Source organism: Thermobia domestica, chromosome 15 (genome assembly GCF_964235325.1).
Source record: "Thermobia domestica chromosome 15, izTheDome1.hap1.1, whole genome shotgun sequence".
Taxonomy (NCBI): Eukaryota; Metazoa; Arthropoda; class Insecta; order Zygentoma; family Lepismatidae; genus Thermobia; species Thermobia domestica.
In genome coordinates, this window is record NC_137468.1 from 165,598,103 (window position 1) to 165,623,979 (window position 25,877).

The 25,877-nt window shown below is 35.3% G+C and overlaps 1 protein-coding gene across 1 annotated transcript in view; it reads right to left on the reverse strand.

Annotated features, from left to right (window-relative positions):
• Positions 1 to 25,877, reverse strand: part of LOC145671341 (protein scarlet-like) — a 138,011-nt gene that overhangs the window by 25,176 nt on the left and 86,958 nt on the right. Inside the window, exons 11-14 of the mRNA XM_081740363.1 lie at positions 25,036 to 25,141; positions 20,474 to 20,698; positions 18,702 to 18,837; positions 3,148 to 3,253 (exon numbers count right to left, since the gene is read on the reverse strand). Of these exons, the coding sequence (XP_081596489.1) occupies positions 3,148 to 3,253; positions 18,702 to 18,837; positions 20,474 to 20,698; positions 25,036 to 25,141 (573 nt within the window). The remainder of the gene's footprint in view (positions 1 to 3,147; positions 3,254 to 18,701; positions 18,838 to 20,473; positions 20,699 to 25,035; positions 25,142 to 25,877) is intronic.

The window sequence follows — 25,877 nt, forward strand, 5'->3', positions numbered from 1 at the left end:
CCATATTTTCCAGTACAGAAATTTGTTTGCTTAACAACTTACATTAGTTTCTAATTTAAGGACTGCTTCTGGCAGAACGGAAAACTTGTATTGAATATATACATTTCTGAGTTAATCACGTTGGTAAATTTGTTTTTTCCTACTGATACGTGAACATCCTTTTCGTTACTTCTGCTATATTTTTTTGAGCCTAAAGGTTTGGTAACATTTTCTGTTTTTTGATATTTTTGTTCCATTTTGTTGTAACAAATGTTCCATTTTAATGTTTAGATTAGCTTTCTTTCTTCTGGGTAGCCATATGGTAAACATATGAATTGCTTATTATTATTATTATTATTTTGAAAAAAGTCTCTTGTCTACTTTACAAAACCTTCGGAAAATAAAGTTTTTTTTTTCTTACCATCTTAATTTCTGAAAATAGGCGGTATAAGTTTTGTAAAAGTAATTATATACCTAAACACATTAAATGCGATAAATTAGGTATTAACAAATCATAAACCATGAATTAGAAAAGAAACATTCCAGAAAAGTGGACAAAAGGCATTTTGGAATTGGGCGACTCATATATAACATTTATACTAAATCTATGGACTATGACTCTTAAAATTGACAATAATTCACTTTAACACGATAATTAGAGTAATATAATGATAGTAATGATGATAATTAGAGAAATATCAAAATCATTTAAAAAGAAGCTAATGAGTTCGAAACAAATAGAAAGAAACAGAAAGTCAACTTTGGTATAATTTGCGTCAAAATCCTTTTCTACCTCAGAAAGTCCATAATCATAATGAGTATCTCATTTATCTTATATGTACAGTGTTTTTCAAAAAATCTTGGGCACCCATCTTCTCTGTACCCTGAACTCTTATCCATAAACAGTAGTAATTTTTAAATAAATCTTTGGGCTATTTAACGATTTTCTTTCAAACCAAAATAGTAAATTGTCACACAGATATAGTTGTGAAAATTCGGCCTTTCAGGGGAAAGTAAGTAGTCAGACATGAAATCTTTAAGTTTTACGTCCCAGGTTTATGCTGGATAGGTAAATGAGGCGGTGATGATGAGAAATGAATGAAATGATAGAATGAAGAAAGTGAGAGAAAACAGGAAAACCCCGAGAAAACCCACAGACACAGTGTTTGTCCACCACAAAGCCCACTTGGCGCGAGCTAGGATCGAACCACGAACCCCCTTTCCACTCTACCACTGAGCTACCGCGACCTCATGTTAAGCAGTCAGCTTTTTGCGAGACTTACATGTTAGGAACTTATCTCTTATGTTTAGCCATATACTTTTAAACACTCTGTATTTTGAGTGGATTTTTTTTATATAGTTCAGTCGTTGTTCTCAATACTTTAAATAATATTAATAATAATCTTTTATAATAATAATAAAATAATATGCATATGTTTGATATCAGCCTTCCACATAGAAACAACTCCCCTAGAGCTACCAATTTTTATGCACAGGTAAATCTTCAGATCTAAGCGGGTACGAACCCGTTTTTCCACTTTGGGCGTGGGGAGTGGGATTTCCGGAGGATAACTATTAAATTTATGCACGTTTCTCGTGGTTTCTAGGAATGCTTCCCTTATACAACCGACATTACATTCTGGACATGCCAGCTTACATAACAACAGAAGATAGGTACCCTATCAATTAACTTCTTTTGTTTTTATCCAGGTTCTGAATTAAGATCCTGCAACGACAGGTGCTCACAGATAGTAATAATGATAATAATTTGAAATAGAATTTATAAATTCACATTTAAAACCTGAATAGGAGATCCTTATTTAGTCTTTAGTACAACTTTTCCCCAAAGCTGAATTCCTGAGATGAAATAATATCTTACGGATGAAAAATTAAATCTTCTTGGATAATCAACGTTATGTTCAAACTAATCTCACACTATAACAAACTAAAGAAAATTCCCTGACGAGAAGCCCTGAAGGTCTTAATCCGACCAGCCAGTAATCTGAAATTGAGGATGCATGGTCAGCACATCACTAGTCTAATGGATGAAAGTCTCCATTTTCAACGACTGACCGGTGGCGCCGCGTGTGGTCAACTCCGCAACTACTATATCTATATCTATATCTATCTATCTATCTATCTATCTATCTATCTATCTATCTATCTATATATATATATATATATATATATATATATATATATATATATATATATATATATATATATATATATATATATATATATATATATATATATATATATATACACAGAGGGTTGATTAATTCGTGTGTCAATTTCATTTGTTCACTGTAGAAAAGTGGTATGAGGAAAAACCGTGCAATTTGGTGTAATTTTAGACGAAGGACATAAGTTTTGTTTCTCCATAGAAGCATGTCATTTGTACTAAAGATTGAAGAGATATAGGGTCAAAGGTCAAATTTCGATTTTTTCCTTATGGGATTGCAATGGTAAATTCTGAAAGAGCCTAAAAAAACTTAAATTCAAGTGATAACAAAGAAAAAGCTGTATGGTATGATTCTATGTCGGAAGCCGACCAAATATGCGTCAATCAAATGCCATGGTCAGAGGTCACTGTCAGATCAAGGTCACAGGTCATCTTGAGAACCCATTTGACATGATGAAGTACGGACATTGCGTTGTTTTCAGTTGGGTTCTCAAGATGACCTGTGACCTTGATTTGACCGTGACCTCTGACCTTGACACTTGATTGACGCATATTTGGTCGGCTTGCGACATAGCACCATACCATAGAGCTTTTCCTTTGTTATCACTTCGATTTGTTTTTTCAGGCTCTTCCAGAATTTACCATTGTAATCCCATTAGGAAAAAATCATAACCCTTTGACCCTATATATCTTGAATCTTTAGTACAAGTGACATGCTTCTATGCGTGAATCAAAACTTATGCCCTTCGTCTAAAGCTACACCAAATTGCACCGCTTTACCTCATACCACTTTTGCACAGTGAACAAATGAAATTGACACACGAATTAATCAACCCTCTGTATATATATATATATATATATATATATATATATATATATATATATATATATATATATATATATATATATATATATATATATATATGTGTGTGTGTGTGTGTGTGTGTGTGTGTTTCTGCATGTTAGTCAAAATTTAAGCTTACCTAATATTGAAAAACACTCCAGCCATCACAAGAGTCAGCTGATCAATAGGGTTTGAGAAGATAATTGCTGTCGAATGAGATTCAAAGGCAGCCGACATCATGCAGCCTAAAAATAAAGAGAAATCAAGTATAGACAGAAACATGAATAATAAATTTTAAAGAACATTTGAGTCATCGAAAGGTTGCATTGTAAGTAACCTATGAATGTAGCAGTAAAACTTCTTATCGTTCTAAACAACGCAATTTCTTAGGGAATTCAAACTACAAATCCCACAATTGAAATATGCATGTAATTCTAATTTAGCTATAACGCAAAACTTGTGAGTAACATGTGTTTAAAACTATCTATCCATCCTTGTTAGGATTAGGATTAGAAATTAGATTTCTAAGCTGAACCATGTTAGCCCTTCATGTATGAAGTAGGAATGGCCAGAACCGGTTCCTGGTGGAACCGGTTTTCGGGTCTGAACGGATCCGGTTCTAGAAGATCCGGTTCCGGAACCGGTTCTTCGGATCCAGAACTAGAACCGGTTCTTCGGATCCAGGTCTGGAACCGGTTCTTCGGATCCAGGTCTGGAACCGGTTCTGCTGGAACCAAAACTTTCTGACCATCTCTACGCTAAACCCGAGTTGCTGGCAGACTGTGAACAGTATGCTAGATGAAATAGTGGAAGCGACAGGCAGGCGCCCAAGCGGCGGCCGCTTGTCTCATTTGGCTAAATAAACTGGATAACTCGCAAACTCGTTGACTAAACAGGCAAACTGGCCAACTCATTTGGCTAAACAATAACTGGTGGACCAAAATTTTTTTTTTCTGGGGACACAAGGGGTCTGGGCGAGGGAGGCACAAGTGCATAATCCTCTTTGCATTTTTTTTGGTGAACTTTGTGCCTCCTTTACGGGTCTTTGGGGGCATTCGGATCCAGTCTGGAACCGGTTCCTAAGATCCAGTTCTAGAACCGGGTTTTCAAATCCAGATCTGGAACCGGTTCCTAAGATCCGGTTCTGGAACCGGGTTTTCGGATCCAGGTCTGGAACCGGTTCCTAAGATCCGGTCCTGGAACCGGGTTTTCGGATCCAGGTCCGGAACCGGTTCCAGAACCGGTTCTGAAAACCGGATCTCCCAGAACCGGTTCCTCGCGGAACCGGTTCCGCCGGAACCGGAACTTTGTGGCCATCCCTAGTATGAAGCATGACGTCTCCTGGCGATCACACTGCCCGAGGAAGTGGGGAGGAAGAAAGGAATGGGGAAGGAAGGAAGCGACCTGGGATCATTGTGTGGGGTATCATTCCGGTGTGAATAAGTAAAACCCAGAAAAGCCTCACTCGAAATTGCTGGCCTAAAAAGAAAATCTTTTACACTTTTTCGAACGAATATCCCTGCCGAGAATCGAACCCGGGACTACTCACAACAAAGACAGCATTAGCAACTATGCTAGGCAGGGTCACCTATTCTTGTTACAATATACATAAATTCTATTGGAATAAAACGGGAACTGTAACTCTGGGCCATTTACGTTTACTACCAACATTAGTGACACAATACAGTGAAACTGTAAATCTTTTACTTCCACTAGAGCCAACAACACCCGCGGGAGTCGCTGGACTCCCACCGGGCGCCTCCTCAGGTGGCGAATAGGGGAATGCCCACCAGATATGGCGGGTATCGGAAATCACCCAGGCGGACCAAAACCAGACTGCTGCCTTGCAGTTAGTAGGGGACCTACAAACGCCCAGGGAAGACAGAAAACTCCTGGTCCTCCAGGTTGGGGGTTGTGCGCAGGGCTAACAACTCTACTACGGAAAACGAAACTGTTCAGAAACAGAAGCCAGAACCTCGGAATTGGAAAGAAACAGTGGAGGCGACAAAGCAACGGAAGAAGGATGTGAAGATAGGAACATGGAACATACGAACAATGCTAGAACCTGGGATAATGGAAGAGATCGCTCAAGAGTCAATAGAAAAATTATGGATATTGTGTCATTACAGAAGATTCGATGAGAAGGCAACGGCAGAATTGATAAAAAGAACTACACTTTTTTTTTTTTTTTTTTTTTACAACAGAAGCCCAACAAAAACCAGACAATGTGGAATTGGATTCATGATAGGCAGACATTTCAGAGATAATACACTACAATATATATACCAGTCAGCGAAAGAATAAGCAAAATTAGAATAAAAATAAAATTCAGAAATCTTTCAATAATCACAGTCCATGACCCTACTGAAGAAACAGACATTGCAAAGAAAGAAGAATTCTACGAGAACTTAGAGAAAAGTTACGAAAACGCACCAAAATATGATATAATAATAGTACTGGGCGACTTCAATGCCAAACTAGGAAACAGAGATGCAAAGTCACTGGAAAAAATACACTACATGCAGAAAGCAATGAAAATGGACAACTGCTAATTCAATTTGCAATAAGGAACCAATTATTAGCAAAGAGTACAAGCTTCCCAAACAAACAGATACCTTTAGGAACTTGGAAATCTCCTGATAATAACACGATAAAACAAATAGATCACGTCCTTATCAACCGCAGATATACATCCTTCATAATAGATGTTAAGAGCCGAACGGGGTCTAAAATGCGATATAGATCACTTTTAAGTGGAAACAAAGTTAAGAGAGAGAATATTCAGTAAACAACACCAGAAAACAGTTACAAATGAAAAATGGAATACAGATAAATTAAAGATCAGAGCAGGGGAGGATCCAGGGGGGCGATCGCCCCCCCCCCTCAGAAGAGAAAAGTTTCTTATTTTATATATATATAAATAAAACCCATCCCAAAGTTTGGAGCCCTTAAAAGTAGCAGTATGACGACCCCCCCAGAAATCGGTCCTGGATCCGCCCCTGGATCAGAGAAGAAGCTGATAAATTCGAGAACATGATTGAAAGTAAATGACAGAAAAAGCAAACTCAATGATACAAGAGAAATGGGAAGAGGTAATAGTATAAACGAAGCTGCGACGGCATTGGACTAAAGAAAAATGGAAATAATAAATTAAAATGGTTTGATGAAGATTATCAAGAAATAATTAGACAGAAAAGTGAAGCAAGAAGAAAAGTACTATAGAGAGAGACAAGAAGCAACTACGAAAAACATAAAGATCTGAGGAAACAGGGGGAAAAGGTTTGTAAAAAGAAAAAGAAAGAGATGATAAAAGGTATGATAGAGGAAATAGAAAATTTAAGTAAAGAAAATGAAACCGGAAAATTTTATGCAGTAATGAACGGAATGAAAAGAGAATATCAGCCAAAAGTGAAAGGATACAAAAACGGGAAAGGAGACATAGTAGGAGACAAAGAAGAAAAATAATGGAAATATGGACAGACTATTTTAATGAACTATTGAACCCTCAGGCACAGGTGGAAGAAGAGCAAGAAGAGAAGCAACAGGAGCAAATAGACAAAGATAAGATGGCTAAAGCATACAAGAAAGGAAAATCTGAGGAATAAGTTGAAGTAACAAAGAAGAAATAGAAGAGATGAATAATAAACTGAAGAACAATAAGGCCCAGGAGAAGATAGCATAACCATAGAATTAATAAAACATGCAGAACCTAAACTGAAAGAAAAAAATATATAATTCAGCAAATATGAACGGAAGAAGAAATACCAGACAGATGGAAGATAAGAATAATACATCCTCTGCACAAAAAAGGAGATAAAATAGATTGTAAAAATTACAGAGGAATCATGCTCTTAAATGTAGCATACAAAATATTAACAGGCATAATCAACAATAGAATCAAAAAAGAAATATACTGGAAAGGAAATAGTGGAATACCAATGGGGATTTCGGAAAAATTGCAGCACGATTGACCAGCTGTTTATCATGAGACAGGTAATAGAAAAAAGACGGATCTACACATATTATTCATAGATTTGAAATGGGCTTTGGACATTGTGAACAGAAGCAGACTCATAGAGACACTAGAGAACTTGCTGATACAAAAACCTCAAGATGACGCTCAATAAAACCACAACAAAAGTAAAAAAAATAGAACATTATTAAGAGAAGAATTTCAATATAATAAAGGGGTTAAACAAGGAAACGGATTATCAACAATACTGTTTGTAATCACCTTACATGCAGCCATACACAAAATAAACAAACGAGGAACAATATTGTACAAAACCAGCCAAATCTGTGCATACGCCGATAACATTGCAATAATCGCAAGAACAGAAAACGAACTGAAAAGAATGTACATAGAATTGGAAGAAACAACCAGCATAATGGGATTATAGGTGAACGTGAGCAAAACCAAACATTTGATAATAACAAACTGCAGAGCATAGGAGAAATAAAACGAACATAACAATACAAAAGACGTTTGAAAGTGTGCCCACATTTAAATATTTATGATATTTAATAGATAACAAGTACAACACAACAATAGCAATAAAAGAACAAATACAAGCAGGAAACAAAGCTTATTACGCTAACAACATGCTGCTGAAAAATAAGATAATAAACAGAAGCACAAAGTTAAAAATATATAGAACCCTCATAAAACCAATAGTAACATATCCTTCAAAAGTATGGGCACTTACCAAAGGAAACGAAAATAACCTACGCCAATTCGAAAGAAAAGTAATATCGAAGATGTATGGCTCTGTTAAAACTGGAGAGGAATGGAGAATATATATTAGATATCACTGCGACGTATCACCGTGAAGAAATTAGGTATCACTGCGAATATCTTGGAAACAAATTATCCCAGAAAGATGGTTGTCAAAAAATATTGGAAAGACCTTATATATATCATTGTAATCATCTAACTGAGCTCTATCGTTTGACATTCAAAACAACACAGGTTCCCATATCTTCCGCATGTTACTGACATGTTAAGTTTCATTACCACATAAGTCCATGGACCTATGTTGTTCTGGAAAGCAAACATCCAAAGCTACCAAGGCCAGAGATATTGAAAATTACCTGTCGTCAACTTTATCTGCAGAACAACTTTACTTTCAGAGACTTCTGGACCAGTATATAAAGATCAGACTCCCAGTACTGAGGAATCAGGAAGTGAAGTGTAGGATTCTGATTAAGTGAAGAAAAGATACGAGTAAACTAAATGTGTTGTTTTTGGTATTACATTATTGTAAAAATAGAGACTGTGTTTATGCAGTGACTTTGCTGTTTCATTTCCAGATGTTATTGCTTAAACATTAGTATATTCCTTTCCAAATCAGAGTTATAGTATCTGAAACCAATGTAACAAACGATTGAGTTCCATAATAACACAAGTCCAATATCTTCATTATTTTATTATAGACAAAATACTTGTAATACTCGTTATTTTAATACTTAGTGACATTTATTATTCAGCAAAATACAGTATAAGTACGAAAAAAATCTGATTTCCAAGTTCATATTTCCAAGAAACATTCAGTTTTTATTGATTTTATCAATATCTCTTCAGCTGGACTTGTGTGGTTTGGCAGTCCCCGCTTCAATTGTTGATAATTGTATGTATGCCTTTAAAATATAAAGAATCCTCACTACTACACTCACGTGAACTCTGTTCTCATTCTTGAAATGTGAGCATGTGAGATTAAGAAATAAACGTTTATACCTTGTTGTGAGATCATATGTTTAACCCTATAGCTGTAAGATTTCTAAAATGCAAAGATGATTAAACTAAAATCTGCTGTTCTTGGGTATAACTTGGTAAAATTTACTGTTATGTCTGGGTATAACAAATGGTTCTGCAAACTCGAAATATTTTAATACCCGGTTTTGGCGAACCGGTGTGAACCGGCTGAATAGCACCACTACATAAAAAAAAAACAAAGTCTGAGATGGATGGATCACGTGGAACGTATGAAAGAAGATCGCCTTCCCAAAAGGATCATGAATGATAAGATCTTTTCTAGCAGAAGAAAAGTGAGACCCAAACAGAGATGGATAGATAATGCACAAGAGGTTCTCCGTATATTGAAAATGGCTAACTGGAAACAGACAGCCAGAGTCAGGAAAAGATGGAGGCAACTGGTGGAAGAAGCCAAGGCCCATACCGGGTTGTGGAGCTGTGTGGTAATGTAAGGTAAGTGTAAGAGCCAATAACAACATTCTTATTGCTTTGCTGATTAGTATATGGGTTAAGCAATGTAATCAATTCAGAATCTATTTATACCTAGAATCAAGCATTTTTTTCAAAATGCAAAATCTAAAATGACGTTAAAAATTCTTTTAAAATCAGTGCTTTTATAAGATCCACTAAATTGGAGAAAATACTATTTTAGGTGAGATAAATGAAGAAATGAGACCAACACTAAAGCATTGGGAGCTCCTTTTCTTAGGGTTGAATGTTAAAGATTTTTGGATATTAGGGAAGTGTTTTCGCAATAAGCCATTATAATGACCGGGTTCCAAATTTGATTCAATAACAACCTTCTCCGCTAGACTAGTGGCTAGCGCGTGTGCCTTTGGGAACACATGGTTCCGTTTTCGGTTCCCAGTGGGAGAGCATAAAAATTTAATTCCACAATCATTCACTTTCATTAATCATCCGTTTTCTCACGGGCGTCTTTGGAGGGAAGACAAGAGGAAGTGTCCTCCTCAAAACTTCTGTGTAAGAAAAGGAAATGAAAGAAGGCTTAAGTACGTATATCAAAAAAGTAAATAAAAGAGGAGCACATAAATGTTATATTTGTTTTTAAGTAGTGATACTACTCTGCGTATATATGTGTATGAAATTTGACTTCTGAGAAGGAATTGTCTTCTGAATACCCTGATATGATCGGAGAAAAACAAGAGAAGAAGAGATAGACTGCGAATAATGAATGTCACTAAAGCATATAATTGCTATTTCAAGACAAAGATAATGAATACAATGGTTAAAAAAATGCAAAAGTTGTCAGATCACAATCCTGAGATGACTGAGGTGGAATCTCAATGAAAAAATATATCTAGAAAAAAGCAGGAGACAAGTTAGCAGGCCCGCAACTAGAGGGGGCTAGGGGGTCTGGCCCCCCTAAACTTTTCGTGGCCCCTCCAGACCTCAACACAAGAAACACAATTTAGATATGTGCAAGAGAATTTTTAATGAGTTGCTCCCCCCTCTAACATATCCATGTCCCCCCAAACCTCTGTGGCTGCTTGCGGGCCTGCAAGTTAGATATTCAACAGTCTAAAGATGGAGAAGAAAAGAGATTTGTTTGAAATATAGAAGAAATATCAGTTGAGAGAAAGTAGATACAGGAACAAACTAGTTGTGGGAATACTTTGAACTTCGCGAGTAGAGATACGGTATCATGAAGGTAGCACAACAAAGAAACATGGGTTATAGAAGAAGCTTTACAAAACTAGGGGGAAAAACATGGAAATAAAGTTGCACTGAAAAATATAAAATAATGTGTATGAAGATGAACTGGGAATTCAGAAGAGAAATTCAACCAAGACAGAAAATATACAATAGACATAAAGGATCCCCGACCTTCCCTATATAGAAACTTCTAAATATGTAGCAAGTGACTGTCCAGTGATGGAAGAATATTAATTATACTGGTAGAGGTAGAAACTCTAACCTGCTAACTCAAGTAGCTTCCCATTTAGCTCACGATTTTGACGGAAATTTAGTTCGGGTACGCAAACATTCTTTCCTCTAGTCGTTCCCCTGAATTTTTACATGCAAGAGACGCCTATCGTTTTCTTTGCCCTAAAGTGCATAACTGAGACCTCTGCTGTTCTTGTTATACCTACATGATTTACTTAGTATAATACAATTATATAAATTGTTATGTTCCCTTATTCATTTATTCTCTTTCTTTCTTCTTCCATTTCCTTTCTTCGTATCAAGATAAACAAGGATAATTAAACAACAAACATGTACCCAGCAAAAACATATATTTTTAATTTGACAAGTGAAACTAGAAAAAAAAACACAAGTGTTATTTCTTAATGAAAGGGCGAAATCTAATTAAAAGTTGATCTCGGGAAGGTACATAAGAGATGATCAACTCGCAAGAAGCCAGGAGTGGAAGTCTGAAGACATAGTTGGTGTGTTGAATCTGTTACATGTTTATATATATATATCCTTGCTCAGTGTTCTTTTTTAAGTGTGTTCACAACTTTGAGAAAAAGTAAAATGAAGCAATTTGTAAATATGACTTAATTGCACTGAAATTTCACTAACTATTAGCAGATGTCAAAAGAAATTTTAAAAACCTTGTAGACATTCAACATATTTTACTTTTGTTATTTGGACCACTTTAATGTACCTACTTCTAACAGTGCTATATATGTTACCATTAGGAAAACACAAATAATAGATACAAACTACTATTTAGGTTTTTTTTTTTTTTTTTTTAATATCATCATCATCATAGGTATTCTGCCATTATTGGTAGGTCACTTGCTGCAACTGAGAAGCTTCCATACTCCACGGTCTTCAGCTAACTTCTTCGTCTCCACGTACGATTTCTCTGTATTGATATCCTCCATTAATTGTAGTCTCCTTCGCCCCTCCCTCTTTTTCCTGCTACCATATCTAGCATACCTCTCATGATATAGTTCCTTCTTAGCCAATGTCCCAACCAGCTTCTCTTCCTCTTCTTGATAATATTTTAAATTGTTCTTTTCTCCTCCACCATTTCTAACACTCTTTCATTCGTTTCCCGCTCCATCCAGCTAATTTTTTTTTTTTTTTTTTTTTTTTTTTTTTTTTTTTTTTTTTTTTTGCACAACCTTTTAGTTAAACACAATAAATTGTTGAACAAATCTAAACTAACTACAATGGTAAGCTTATCTTCCTGAAGGTCTACAGAGCCAGTAAAAAAAATGTTTTGCAATATGCTTTTATAAACGGTAGTTTTTCAAACAATGCAAGGAAAAGTTTGGCAAATGTCAATACACGCATAAGCTCTTAAGACTTCTTTAAGGCAATAAAACATGCCCCAACACAATTTTATGAAATTTATGTATGTATCAGATCAGTAATTGCCTTACATTGGTTTACAAAATTACCTGGTACCATTTTTGCAAGTGTATATTTACGTTAACCCTTTACAAAAATACCATATGGTACTCTTATAATAATAATAATAATGTAACACAATACGATAAGAACAAACATTTACATTATGAAATTCTTTGCTGCAAAGTCATGGAAAAAAATTGTTTTCTGTGGTTGTAGGTAGATTTAGGCAAAACTTTCATAATGTCATCGTTATCTATCCCCTGATCAGTATATTCATTTTTAGTAGAAAAATGGAAGAAAATAAAAAATGGCCATAGATTGTCCCAGATTGTCTCAGTTCTCATTGGGAAACTTCTCAAAGCAATGATATTTAGCACAAGAAAGTAAGAAAAACACTTCGTTACGGAAACACAGGGAACATTTACAGGAAATTCGAAAAACACAAAAAAAGTATCAATTTATTGCTGTGAAAAGTTTTAGACCAGTTTATAAATAAGACACAGCACTTATGACCATCCATATTGTTTTTTTCAGATGCCTACTTTTCGTTGGTCTGGAAGAAAACGGCGTATCTGTCATAGTTCTCTCATTATTATACCATATAACACAAAAAAATGTCAGTTTTCCAAGTAACCCCAGTTTACGGTACACAAAAACATAAACAATCGGGCAACAGAACAAAAACTATCAGTTATTCGAAATGAACAACACATACTTGTCAGCGCCATAAAAAATATTGTTTCTCAAAAACTACACATAGGAATTTGTCCTTAAGCATTTCATTTTGTTCAGCTGGATGTGCCCTATTGATTGATCTATGTCTTAACCTTGGATAATATTTTAGTTAATCAGAATTTAAAATTTAAAAGTTAATAATTATCTTGGACTCTATCTGATTAACCATATTACGTACTGTCGTCTTATTTGTGTAATAGTGGAGAGTGTGATAAGGGTATACCTTAGTATCATTTTCATCCTAACAGATAGCATGGTTATCGTAAAGCATTAATTTTTAGGTTTTAAAAGAAATAATTTATGACGATTTTCTCGCAAACTACGCATGAGGATTCACACTCGCCCTTATACTCATATAATTTAGTTCAGCTCAGTGAGATCTATTGATTGGTATAAGTTTTATCATTATTTTTATACGCTTAAAATATTGTAGAATTTATAAAATACCAGCAGAATACCCGTTCCTCGCACGGGGAGAACAGTTTCATTTTGGACCTAAAGGGCAATGGAAGATGAATTTGGATCGGAAGTTTACTGTTCTTCTCAGCGACCCCGAGAACTATGTAATCGACACTGATACCGGTCAGTTTCGATCATTTTTATATATCTCACCCAAGTTGCGGAGCTAAATTTGTGTTTCAACGGGATTCGAAGTATCACTGTTCATCTTAGCGACCCCGGAAACTATGGATTCGACACTAATAATGGTCAGTTTCGATCATTTTAAATATCTCTTCTTCTCTCCTCCCCCCCCCTCTTAAGTTGCACCGCCAAATTGAAATGATAAAAATCATCCTAGGCCCAAACTTCATCTATGTTGAAAATTTGATTGAAATCGGTTTGGTGCTTCAAGAGTTATTAAGTTTTATTTATTTTTATATATATATCTCTCTCCCGCTCCCCAAAGGTCTATCATCAAAGTGAAAAGATAGAAACCATCCCAGGTCCGAACCTCATCTATGTTGAAAATTTGATTGAAATCGATCTGGTACTTCAAGAGTTATTAAGTTTTATTTATTTTTATATATCTCTCTCTCTCCCGCTCCCCAAAGGTCTATCATCAAAGTGAAAAGATAGAAACCATCCCAGGTCCGAACCTCATCTATGTTGAAAATTTCATTGAAATCGGTTTGGTGCTTCAAGAGTTATTAAGTTTTATTTATTTTACTTTATCTCTCCCCTTCCCCAAAGGTCTATCATCAAAGTGAAAAAATAGAAACCATCCTAGGTCCGAACCTCATCTATGTTGAAAATTTGATTGAAATCAGTCTGGTGCTTCAAGAGTTATTAAGTTTTATTTATTTTTATATATCTCCCCCCCTACTCCTACCCCACCTTTAACCCTTTACTGTTCACTATGACTTACAGTTGACCAAAAAATCTCAAACTTGTACAGGATGATATATAGGCACTCTATATCATCTCTACTGATTTTGAAAATTTTCCCGCCAAAACTCTTCGAGTTATGAATTGTTACCATATGGTTACATTGTACAATATGCCTGTATTCATAGTTGTAACCATATGGTAACATTAGTCAATATGGTGTGCTTGTTATGTGAAAACCATTTCTACTAGAGCAGTACGATAGTAAATTGATATAAGAGTCCAGTTGCAAAATACTGAATATATTTTAAACCGTGTTCAATTACAAACAATACTTTTGTGTTACAGCTCCTAAATAGTCATGTTATCAAATATCTGGGGCATATAATTACAACTTACAGCCACTTGTCAAGAAATGATGGTGACTTTTTTGCGTGCAAGTTAGTATAAAAATGACAGTGTATTTATTTGGACTAAATGAATTACAAATAATGGTTATGGTATTGGATGTTTTCTTGCACTGTAATGTAGTGCTTATGGACATATTTCTTTACCATATAATAAAATTTTTAGAGCAGTATAGTTAGTTTCTACGAATGGAATACCAGAAAGCAGTTTTTGTTTTTATTTCAGTAAAAGACAACCTTGCATCACATTTCATGCACGTAATTCGACTAGTAACATATTTCTAAACCGGCACCTTCCTTTAGACGTATGGATAGGCCAGTGGGGTATATTATCTGTTGTAGTATCATCATTCGGGCGAAGTTTTCAGTGGTTGACCTGTCTTTCCTTGCGGTTCTATTGTCGATTCTACAGAGGACCATCCTCTCTTTGGTTTCCCACACGTAGCAAGTGCGTAGGTAATATCAGAACGATATACCTTCAACCGTATATGTAATTCTCTAACCATTTTACGGTCTCTCCTGCATATCAGTCAGCTGTTTACTACAGCCAAGTCTAGGATGTAGCCGAAGATTTTGAGGTACCAATGTTTGGCTTTCATTGTACGATAAATTATAGTTAGCATATTTGATTTATCCACTGCCCCTATATGTTTGTTTTATCGTTTGATAATGGCTAGGCATTAAACATGCATTTTTTCTTTGAAACTTCAGAGACAGCATCAGAATCGGTTATGTCATCCGGTAGAGATGTAAGACCTTTTGGAATGCTATTATTCTGAAAAAAGAAACAAAGGTAAAATTATTCTAAATCAGATATTTTTCGATGTTTTTTTATGAAGTAAAACCTTCAAACATGAAATAATCTGGATTCAAAGAACCTGATTTAAAATTGTCTTATGTTACATAGAATTTAATGAAAATATCAGTAGCAAGTTATAGATATTACGCCAAAGGACGAGAATAGTGAAAATGTAGGAAACAAAATGGGAAGGGTTTTTATCCACTTTCTTTCTACTAGTAGTTTTGAAATGTATATTCAATATCAAGCATATAATATGCTAAAATTTAGCAGCAACACAAAGAAAATTTGCAACAGCAGAATACTTCTACGAGATGCATAAACATATATAGGTGGTAAATGATTCAACATACCTCACTGTCAGGTACATAATCTTGATCTTGAGGAACTTAGGTCTTCATCGGATTCAGACGAATCAATGTCAGGCAACTGCGATGAATCGGATATAACAGCTGTTGCTCCTTAAGACTTTTTCGTAAAACACATTGACCGAGATACCATCCCCATCCATTTTGAGCGACGACGAACTGAACTCTGAAATGAACAAACTAAAAAATATAATAAGTCAGTAAGCTATAAATATATTTCTCATAGATCAGCGTTCAGGATAGATCTGGGTAAAAGAAAAAGGGGTACACAAATTGTACCTAAAACACATTTACATTTAACGATATCCTATATAAAAGTATTATTAGAAATGGTGTAATACCAACAAAGCCTTTACTGACAACGCCCCTGATCACAGTTCACTAGATTTACGAAAGCCGAAAATGAAAATGGACACGCCTTAATGAAACAAATTGATGAACCAAACTGTAATATGAAAAATTTCACAGAGTAAAGACACATAAAGCATTTCTTTCATGTATGAATATAAAATATTCAGTAAATACACTTGTACATAAAATCGCGAAGAATACAGTTCAATAAATAATATAATTTTATTCCCTCATTGAACAATGTAACCATATGGTTACGCGAGGTTTAACAACCCTAAACGTACTCATAAATTGATATAATTGATAAAATTAAATTTAAAATCTTTCAATTAGGCTTTATAAACAACTAGAAATCAACAAAACAAAATTACTGTTACTTACCTAACAACCAGGAATATTTCCTCTTCACCCTCTGTGAATTCTGGCTTCTACTAACAAACACAACACATCTTTCCCACATAAAATTACCCGAACCCACTACAAGGTGTCAGAACGAGTCAGCGTACGAAGCGGAAAGGTGCAGCCATATGGTAACAATGACCAACAACGGAATATTGAATTAGCGTTCACGTTAGACAAGTTCGATTATTTTGTAACCATATGGTAACAAAAAACAGTAAAGGGTTAAGTTCTACCATCATAGTTAAAAGGTAGAAACCATCTTAGGTTCGAACCTCATCTATGTTGAAAATTTGTTAGAGATCGGTCTTGTGGTTTCAAGAGTTATGAAGTCACAAACTAAAGATTTTCAATTTTATATCTATAAGAGAATATTTATGTAACTGATACGTTGCAGAAATGAAATGAAAATTAAACGAAATCTTTCAATTTAACATCCCACGATTATACCCTTCATGCTAACAGAGACGATGATTAAAGCAAGTGAATGATGATGGAAGAATTGGTGAAATGAAAACATAAGAGGAACAGGAAGTGCCTCTAAAAAACCTACACACACGATGTTGTTCACCACAAACTTATTTGGCCTGGAATCGAACCAGGATCATTACACATCAGAGCTAAGCGCTCTACCACTGAGCCGCCGTGCCCCTCCCCTTGATACGTTGTTGAAAACAGAGGCTTAGAGTTATCGGAAACAAAGTTTTAAAAACAAATATTTGATGTGAATGCAGATGCGTGAATACAGAAAGTTTCACATTGCAGGACATCATTAGAGTATTGCAGAGCATCATTGAATTTCTACGAACAGAAAGATCAAAAAGTCTCTCGAATGGGAAATAAGCGAGGGTTGTATAGAGTTGAAGTTGATTAAGTTGTGAGATATACATTTTTGGATAAAGCATTGGTTTGCTTTGTTTGAGTTTAACGTCCCGTGATTATGCCTGGGCGGCTAAAGGAGACGTGGACCTACTGATAGTGGAATCCAAACCACGTTTTTGTTCAACTGTGCCCCAACCGAGAATCGAACCGGGGACCACACACTCCAAAAGCAAGCGTGCTAGCCACTAGGCCAAGCGGGGGTTCTTGGGTAAGGGAAGAAGAAAATGTAATAGAAAGACAGATTTAACGAAGACTGGTATGAACTGTCCTAAGTAGATTGGTTTAGCTTAGGAAAGGATTAAAGGGCGTTCTTTTGTTTCTACCATGATAGATATTACAGGATTCAAACCGACCGTGAAAGTCAGGGAAATACTTCAAAAAATACCGAAAATCAGGGAAATTGTTATATTTCGAAGAAGAAAGAGAAAACTTTTTTCAGCTATCACAGAAAATCGAAAAGCACCTGAGAATCAAAACAGATTCAAAAAGATGATGATAGGAGAAAGACTTAGAAAAGAAAATTATCTTTAGAAATAACGAAGCTTAAGAAGGCTCAAGAAGTGTTAAGACTTCAAGCTTTGGCTGAATAACAAATTAAATCAAAACTTCAAATGCTACAGAAAAAAATAAGTGTCTTGGTTGTAAATAATCAAAAACATAGGCAAATTATGATGTATGTTTATTCGTTTATGTTTATGAGTACATTCAGAATGCCGAGACATTAAATATATAGTTAGTCCAAAATTATTGATTAGTAGTACTGTTTTATTGTATTTCAAATACAGGAAGTTTGACTCGTAAGTATTAAGAGTAGGAAGATAATCTTATACTGTATTAAAAAGAGCGCTGGATGGCTACGAGGAAGATGGAGACTTGATTTTAAAAGAATCTTTCTTTAAACCTAGCCATGAATGATAGTATTTGCGGTGCTACTTGTCACAAATAATTTGCTTACTTAAGCATGAGAATTCAGGGAAATCAATTTCAGAATTTCAATTTAAGGAAATGAACTATTAGGTTTCTTAAACTACAGAGTTGCTTGTATCATATAGACATGTTTATTCAAACAATTTCTCATGATGTTCATAGTTTAGTAGCCTAGAATCTACTGCTTTTGGTTCTCCTTTAAGAAAGTCAGGCTGGAAGTACTAAGGTATCTTACAGGGAAGGAAAATTTAACAAAAAATATTACGAAATTACATATGAAGATATTTTGACCCCTTTTTGATATATTGAAACGAGGGAAAATATACAGTACAAATAAGTGAAATGAAAATATTTCTTCACTCTTTGGAAGCGTTTTGAAGCAGGAAATAATTATAAAGCAAGTCTGATTGTAACACTTACCATATGCTGTTGCTGAGTTAGCCAATAAAACGACTGGAATAAATAAAAGGAAAAATGCATCAATGCCTGGTTTAAATCCAACCATCCAGAAAACAACGATGTAGAAGAAGAATGGCTCCACTACTGTACGCGGAATCTGAAAATAATCAGAGCATATTATCTTCAAAGAAATAAATTTGATATAACTCAATAATTAATCTGCAATATACCGTAATATTTAACATGACGAAATAATTTCGAGAGTTGCTCCTAATCCTTTCGTCTGTCATTCTATGAAAAATGAATGAAGACGTCAAGAACTTACATTCTTATTTGTCTTTTCTAGCACTGCACTGAAACATGAATCATTCAATTGAAAACTAGCTGGGTAACTAAAGCTGTTCTTACTGCTGACAGAAACATACACCACAGCGTCACAAAAGGACAAATAAAAATGTAATTTCTTCAATATCTGTGTTCATCTTCCATAATGTGACCGATGGACAGAGCACTAGCGGTTCTCGAAATTATTTCATCGTATTAAATACTACAGCAGGGCTCGAAATTTCAGGTCTGAATTCAGTAACCAAATCAGAGGGTTTAATCGGCATTTTTTCTTCGCTATTCGAAGGCAAAGAAAGTAAAGGCGAAATGCAAATCGTCAAATTAAAATATTTGGTGTTGACCGGAAATTTTGTGCCTTGTATTAGATGTAATACAAGATGATTTCTTTATTATATTTTTAAATATTCTTAATATTTATTTTCTTGTTCCTTACCACATCTATCTGTCAGGGAGCGGATCCATGACGGACTTCTGATGGGTGGGGGCAGTGGGTTGTAATACTGCTACTTAAAGCTACTTTTAAGAGCTCCAAACTTTGGGATGGGTTTTATTTATATATAAAATGAAAAAGGTTTCCTTTTCTGGGGGAAGCGATCGCCCCGATCCCCCCCCCCCCTGGATCCGGCACTGCTATCTGTAATATTTCACAGAACGTTCAGTTTGATAAAATGTAAACTTTAACCCTCGAATTAAAAAAATCACTCACCATGAGCCTGCAACTATTGCGTATTGTCTAGGAATGTATTCTTCTAAATGAACACAATTCCAACCTTACAGATCTAATCATATACGGTGATTTTATTTTATTTTTTATTATTACAGGGCAAAGCAACAAAAGTGTTTTACTAGTGTCTTGTAGGTTCTGAAGTGACTACTCTTGAAGGTAGTCCTAGAACGTACCGAAATGTGTATAAAAGAATGAATTTGAAAAGACAGAGGTCAATAGCTGCAAGTGTAAGGTGAGTAAATTTTTATCCAATATGTGCTTAAGAGCATCACTTAATAATTTAATCCTCAAATTACTAGCCATAAATTTTCTACAATTGAATCATAATTGTTGTGTAAACTTGACAAAATTTACTTATAAAAATTACAATAGAGATCCCTTATTTGACTTGAACCAGAAGCATTAATAAGTTCAATTACTTTCCTTTATTTTTATTTTTATTTTATTTTATTTATTTATTTATTTATTTATTTATTTATTTATTTATTTTTTTGACATTGCAGAATCTGCTACTAAATGCTAAGCGAAATGACTTCAAGTATGCTTTTTTGTTTTATTTTGTTGCTTTTTCCACTTATTTCCTTTGTTTCAAAGAAGAAAAAGGAAATTCCATTTTGCATTCAATAACTGTTTAAAAATAATAAATAAATTCCAACAATGTTTGATTAGGGTATTGGACCATTAAACACATTTTTGAAATGTATGTCAATCAACTACTTACCAAACCTAACATCTTTGAAATGTAGTACGTTGTAGGCTGGTAAAGTCCATTACTTGTTTCTCTGAGGAACATGGGTATTTCATGTGGGAATGTGTTGAGCACTGAATATGCACATGTAAAATAGACCTCACTCACAATTAAATACAATAATCCTCTTATATTCTGAATTCCATTTTGATTTAGCTTTATATTAGCGAATGTCAGAGCCACTGAGAAAGATATAATCTGAAAGGAGAGAAAAGAAAAGAAAAAATAGAAATTACGAATTACTTTGTTTATTTTGAAAGATATAAACATCGAAAGGCATAATTAGCTATGTAAATTTACAATAGTTTTAGTATTACAAATTGGATTAGTTGTATTGTTAAAATCTATATATTACTATACGATAATAATTCTCTATTACCAATTAGTTTTCGATACAGGAGAGCCGGGTTCGATTCTCGGCGGAAGCTCATGTGATTCAGGTCCCATATTAAGCTGTAGATCCAAGTCTCATGTAGCCTCGCTGCTAAAAGAGACACTAAATTCAAATTCAATCCAATCTATTGCCAACCAGTAATCTCTTTTATGTACCTTGGGATTGCTATTCTGGTGATTACTTTACTGATATTATTTCAGCAACCAATTCTTTAGCCATGATCTCCTAGACGTTGGCTTCTAAAGATTTTTACGTGTTGTTCACCTTAGATAATAAGGAATTTTTTTTAGAAGCTAACCCTCTTCAATTAAATTTAGGATTTAGATTTCTAGGCTTTCGGCATCTATGGCTATTTAGCCCATCAGCCCTCGGGGAGCACATTATCTGGGGAAGGGGAAGGAAGGAAGCGGCCTGGGACCTAAGTTAGGTACCACCTGGTATGAATGAGGAAAACCCAGGAAAACCTCATTCAGGATGGCTGGCCTAGAAAAAAAAAAGCTGTTTACACTTTTCGACAGAATGCCTCCATCGGGAATCGAACCTGGACCGCTTACACCAAAGGCGAGAGCGTTAGCGACTATGCTGTGGGGGCCATCTCCTTCAATTAGAGTCTGGCAAATGCTTCTAGAAGATTCGTTGCTCAAATAACGCTAGGAAAGTAATCATCAGATCAGAAATCCTAGGGCACATAAAATGGTTCATCGTTGTTATTCTTAACAAAAATGTTCCAAACTACTTCTTCTCCGAGGTGCAGACTTAAATCCAGATCGCATAAGTATATATATATATATATATATTCGATCGATTGCTGAAAGTATTGTTTTTGTTAAAATTTCCTTAAAATTCATTGATGGACCTGAGCTTCCGATCAGCTGTACACTATATGATAAAATCGTGTTTAACTAATAGCTCAAATTGAAGGAGGTGGCATAGGGCAGTAAGTTACTGGGGCCGGGGACAAATTGTCTCTGGTCAATTCTTATTTCATACTCCAGTTCTGGAAATTTCAGAAATTTATTATCCATACGAATATGAGTATGAGATGGCGTTTTTATATTTGTAAATATCCGCGTAACAAGAATATGTTTGACTAGAACGAGGTCATTTACATTTTAATTATAAATTTATATTCATTAGTTTTCTCTTTTACATTGTTGTTACCGTACTCTTTTATCATAATTTCAAAACCTTTCTGTTATTAATTTCCAACGCTCAACAATTCAAGCCAGCGCAAAAAAATTTTTAAGGTTTTATTATAATTGAAGGGTTTGGTGCAAGAAGGAGGCAGCTCCACTTTTTCCAGTATGTAGTAAATTAAACAAAACGTTTTAAAAATTCAGTTTTCACCGAAACTAAACAATATTCAGGCTTGTGTTAGGTTATGGGGTATCAAATACAACTGACCAGAAGACACACCAATGCATGCGCTCAGGTACGTGCAATGGCATTTTGAGTTGTGGAGCTGCCTCAATAGCGGCACAAAGTGGAGCTGCCTCCTTGCATCAGACCCTTCAATTCTTGAGCTTGACAGCTCTAATACTCTAGTTTATCGCTCTCTTGATGTATATATTGTATGATAATCATAATTTCACTTTTAATATGAAGATACAATTCTCATAATGAAGCATGTGAATCTCAAGCATGCGAATCCCATGTGACAGAAAACTGTACAAACAAAATTCACAGTTAAGAAGAGAAATGGTTTACAATCCTTTCTCGAACGCGATATGAATGTCCGAGATGTTTGTACAATGAAAACATGTTAATGTATTATTGGATTTTGAAGTTGAACTATGAGTCAAAAATAACGTCTTGGTGGAAATATAGTATTGTTTTCGGCTGGTGATGTGTTGGAAAGGGTGGCGGCATCCATGGTTGGTGGGCAACATGGAGATTTTAAAACTTTTCTTTCTCTTGGGAGAGCTGTTTTATACTTTGATAAGGACTCTTCTTCATAAGTGCATCTAGATATTCTATCCCTGGTCTTTCCCTTCCTGGTTTTTCTTCTACCTTTCCCTCTATCAACACGGTGATCCAATTGGAGTGCCGAATAAGATGGCCAAGCATGCTGTTTCTTCTTGGGGCCGCGGTGGCTCAGTGGTAGAGCGTTCACCTCTGGTGCTAGGGGTCTCGGGTTCAAACCCTGCTCCCGCCAAGTGAACTTTGTGGTGGACAAACACCGTGTGCGTGGGTTTTCTCGGGGTTCTCCCGTTTCCTCCCACTTTCTTCATTCCACCATTTCATTCATCTCTCATCATCACCGTCTCCTTTAGCCTAACCGGCATAACGGTAGGACGTAAAACTCAAAAAATTCATTTCATTTCATTTCATTTGCTGTTTCTTCTTTTTCCTATTATCTTCATGATCTGTCGTCCTTCATTAGCTTCCTTTAGTACGTCTTCATCTCTTTTCCTTTCGGTCCATGATATGCGCAGCATTCTGCGCCAACACCACATTTCAAATGCTTCCAGCTTGGATATTTCAGTTTTTCTCAATGCCCAGGTCTCTGATCCGTTAAGCGCCACGCTCCATACCAGAGCCTTAATAAATCGTTTTCGAACGTCCAACGACACATTTGTTGATGTTAGCAATCCTCTTTTCCTATTGAATGCTTGCTTAGCCTGTGCTATTCTGGAACTTACGTCTTTTCCACTTCTTCCGTCCGAAGATATTAGACTTCCTAAATAAGGGAACGTCTTAACGTTTTTGATTTTCTCTCCCTCTAGCCATAAGTTTCCTGTCTCCTGTCCTGCTCTTGTGCACTTTATCACTTTGGTTTTACACTGTAAATATTTGCAGCCAGTGGCAATATTAATTGGTTCGAAAAATCAATGACTGCTTTAAGAGTACAAAGACGAAGTCAGTTAAGTAGAGTTGATTCAATCTATGTACTTCTCTCGAGAAGAATTTGAAATTCGTCTTAAAGTGTCAATAATTAGAAACAAACTGTAAATAAAAAGTGGAATATATGAAAAGAGAGAAACAGAATACGATTGGTAATTAAGCTCTAGACTACAAATTACGTAATAGAATATCACGATTCTCCATAGCCAGAATAATCAAAGAGGAAGAAATAAATTTTGAAGAAGTGGATACTATGTTAAAATGAGAGATGGGAGTGGTTACGTGCATTTTTTCAATAGTAACAAATATTCTACACTAAACGACTGAATTCATTTAAGCAATTTGAATTCATGAAACGCTGATTAAAATAAAGAAAATGAAATTGATTAAGCGACATTTCATTTCTTTACATCACTTAGGTTATATAGAACGGAAAAATGGAAACCACACAAAACTTAAAGAAGCCGCCCCGGTCTAAAGAGTAGGCTCCGATCTAACTTCACCACTGCACTTAAATGTCTTTGCACGAAATGTAATAGCGAATACTCCTCTATAACTTCTTGTTAAAAGTTGTAGTATCTGGTTCGACTTACACGGGCATGACTAGATTATTGTTGTGTGTTGAAATTTAGCGTCCATTTTCAGAACTGAGGCTATATGAGACGTGTGGACCTACAGTTTAGGGTGAAACTCGAACCACTGAAAGTCGTTCAATTTTTTTTTCTCTCCCACTAAGAATCAAATCCGGAACCACGTGCACCAAAGACTCACGCGTTTGCAACTGTACCAACGGGAAAGGGAACATAGCTAGAGTTCCGTCTTTGTGGAAAAGATGCTTTGGTTGGTTGGTAGATTAGAGTTTAGCGTCTCTTTCAGCAGCTAGACTACTTGAGACGTGGACCTACAGCTTAACGTGAGATGCGAATGTGAGAATTGAACCCAGGTCTTAAGCGCCAAAGACGTGTACGTTAATATATAGCCACGAGGGAGCTCTGATAAGGATGTTGTTTCAATATGCTATTCTAGTCTGGCGATTTCGTCTCTTTGCTGAAGTAAACGAAGTAATATTCATCCTTTTCTGAATATTTTGTAACACCGACACTGTCTGGTACACTATTTAAGACTCCCATAATAACGTTAACGAATTGGTCAATTTTCTTAATGAGACATTAAACAATATTTAACGAAATATTCACTTTAACGAACAATGACAGAACCAGAAGCAAACGTTTAAATGCACTGAGTGTGAATATTAAGGTATAACATATGAATTGAATAAATTTTAATTGTGACTTACCATTAAGAGTCCAAATCTAATAGCATGTTGCTTTTTGCTTCTTCTGGCATCAATCGATGCTCTCCACATCAACCAATAAAGCTGCTTGTAACATTGAGGTTTCCGACTGAAAACAAAGAGAAAATAAACTAATAACACATTATTTATTTAGTTATTCTTATAATCGGGATTAGAATACCTTGATCTGAAATTCCTGACGCTATAGTCCATAAAGAAAAATGACCGACGGTCCAAATAGCGCATGCTGAACTGTATAATAAATAAATGGTGTTTTGATTCCCACCAAAATTATTACTGATATTCCAGACCAGGTTCACTAACTCTTAACTCTTAGTTCCCCACTGCTTCATGATATGGAATCTACGCACCGATCGGGAGCAGAAGCCAAGACCACATGCATTATTCATAGACTAGACGCAAGTACTTTAACCTAAAAATTACTCGGAATTTCATCTTTAAAATGAAGTTTTATAGTAATCGTTTTATTTTTAAAAAAATAACAAACATAAGTACATTTTAAGATTTGCTAATGTAAAGGGAGTTAATTGATATATAATTTTACATCTGAAAAAGCAAGAAAATTTGTTACATTTGTCTTTTCTTTCCCTTTCTTCCAGTAGAACGACAAAAATTGTACGTTCTTTGTAATTTTTGCAAAATGCTCTATATACTCTTGGAAATCACATTATGATTATTTTAACTAATGGTTTTCGAATGACTACAAAGTTTGAAAGATTTCTTTTAAGCGCAAGGTCAAAATAATGTTATTGAAACACTTCATTCATAATCTGCTACACAGAGCCAGCCTGAGAATGAGAACAGTTGATGGATAGGTCTGAGAA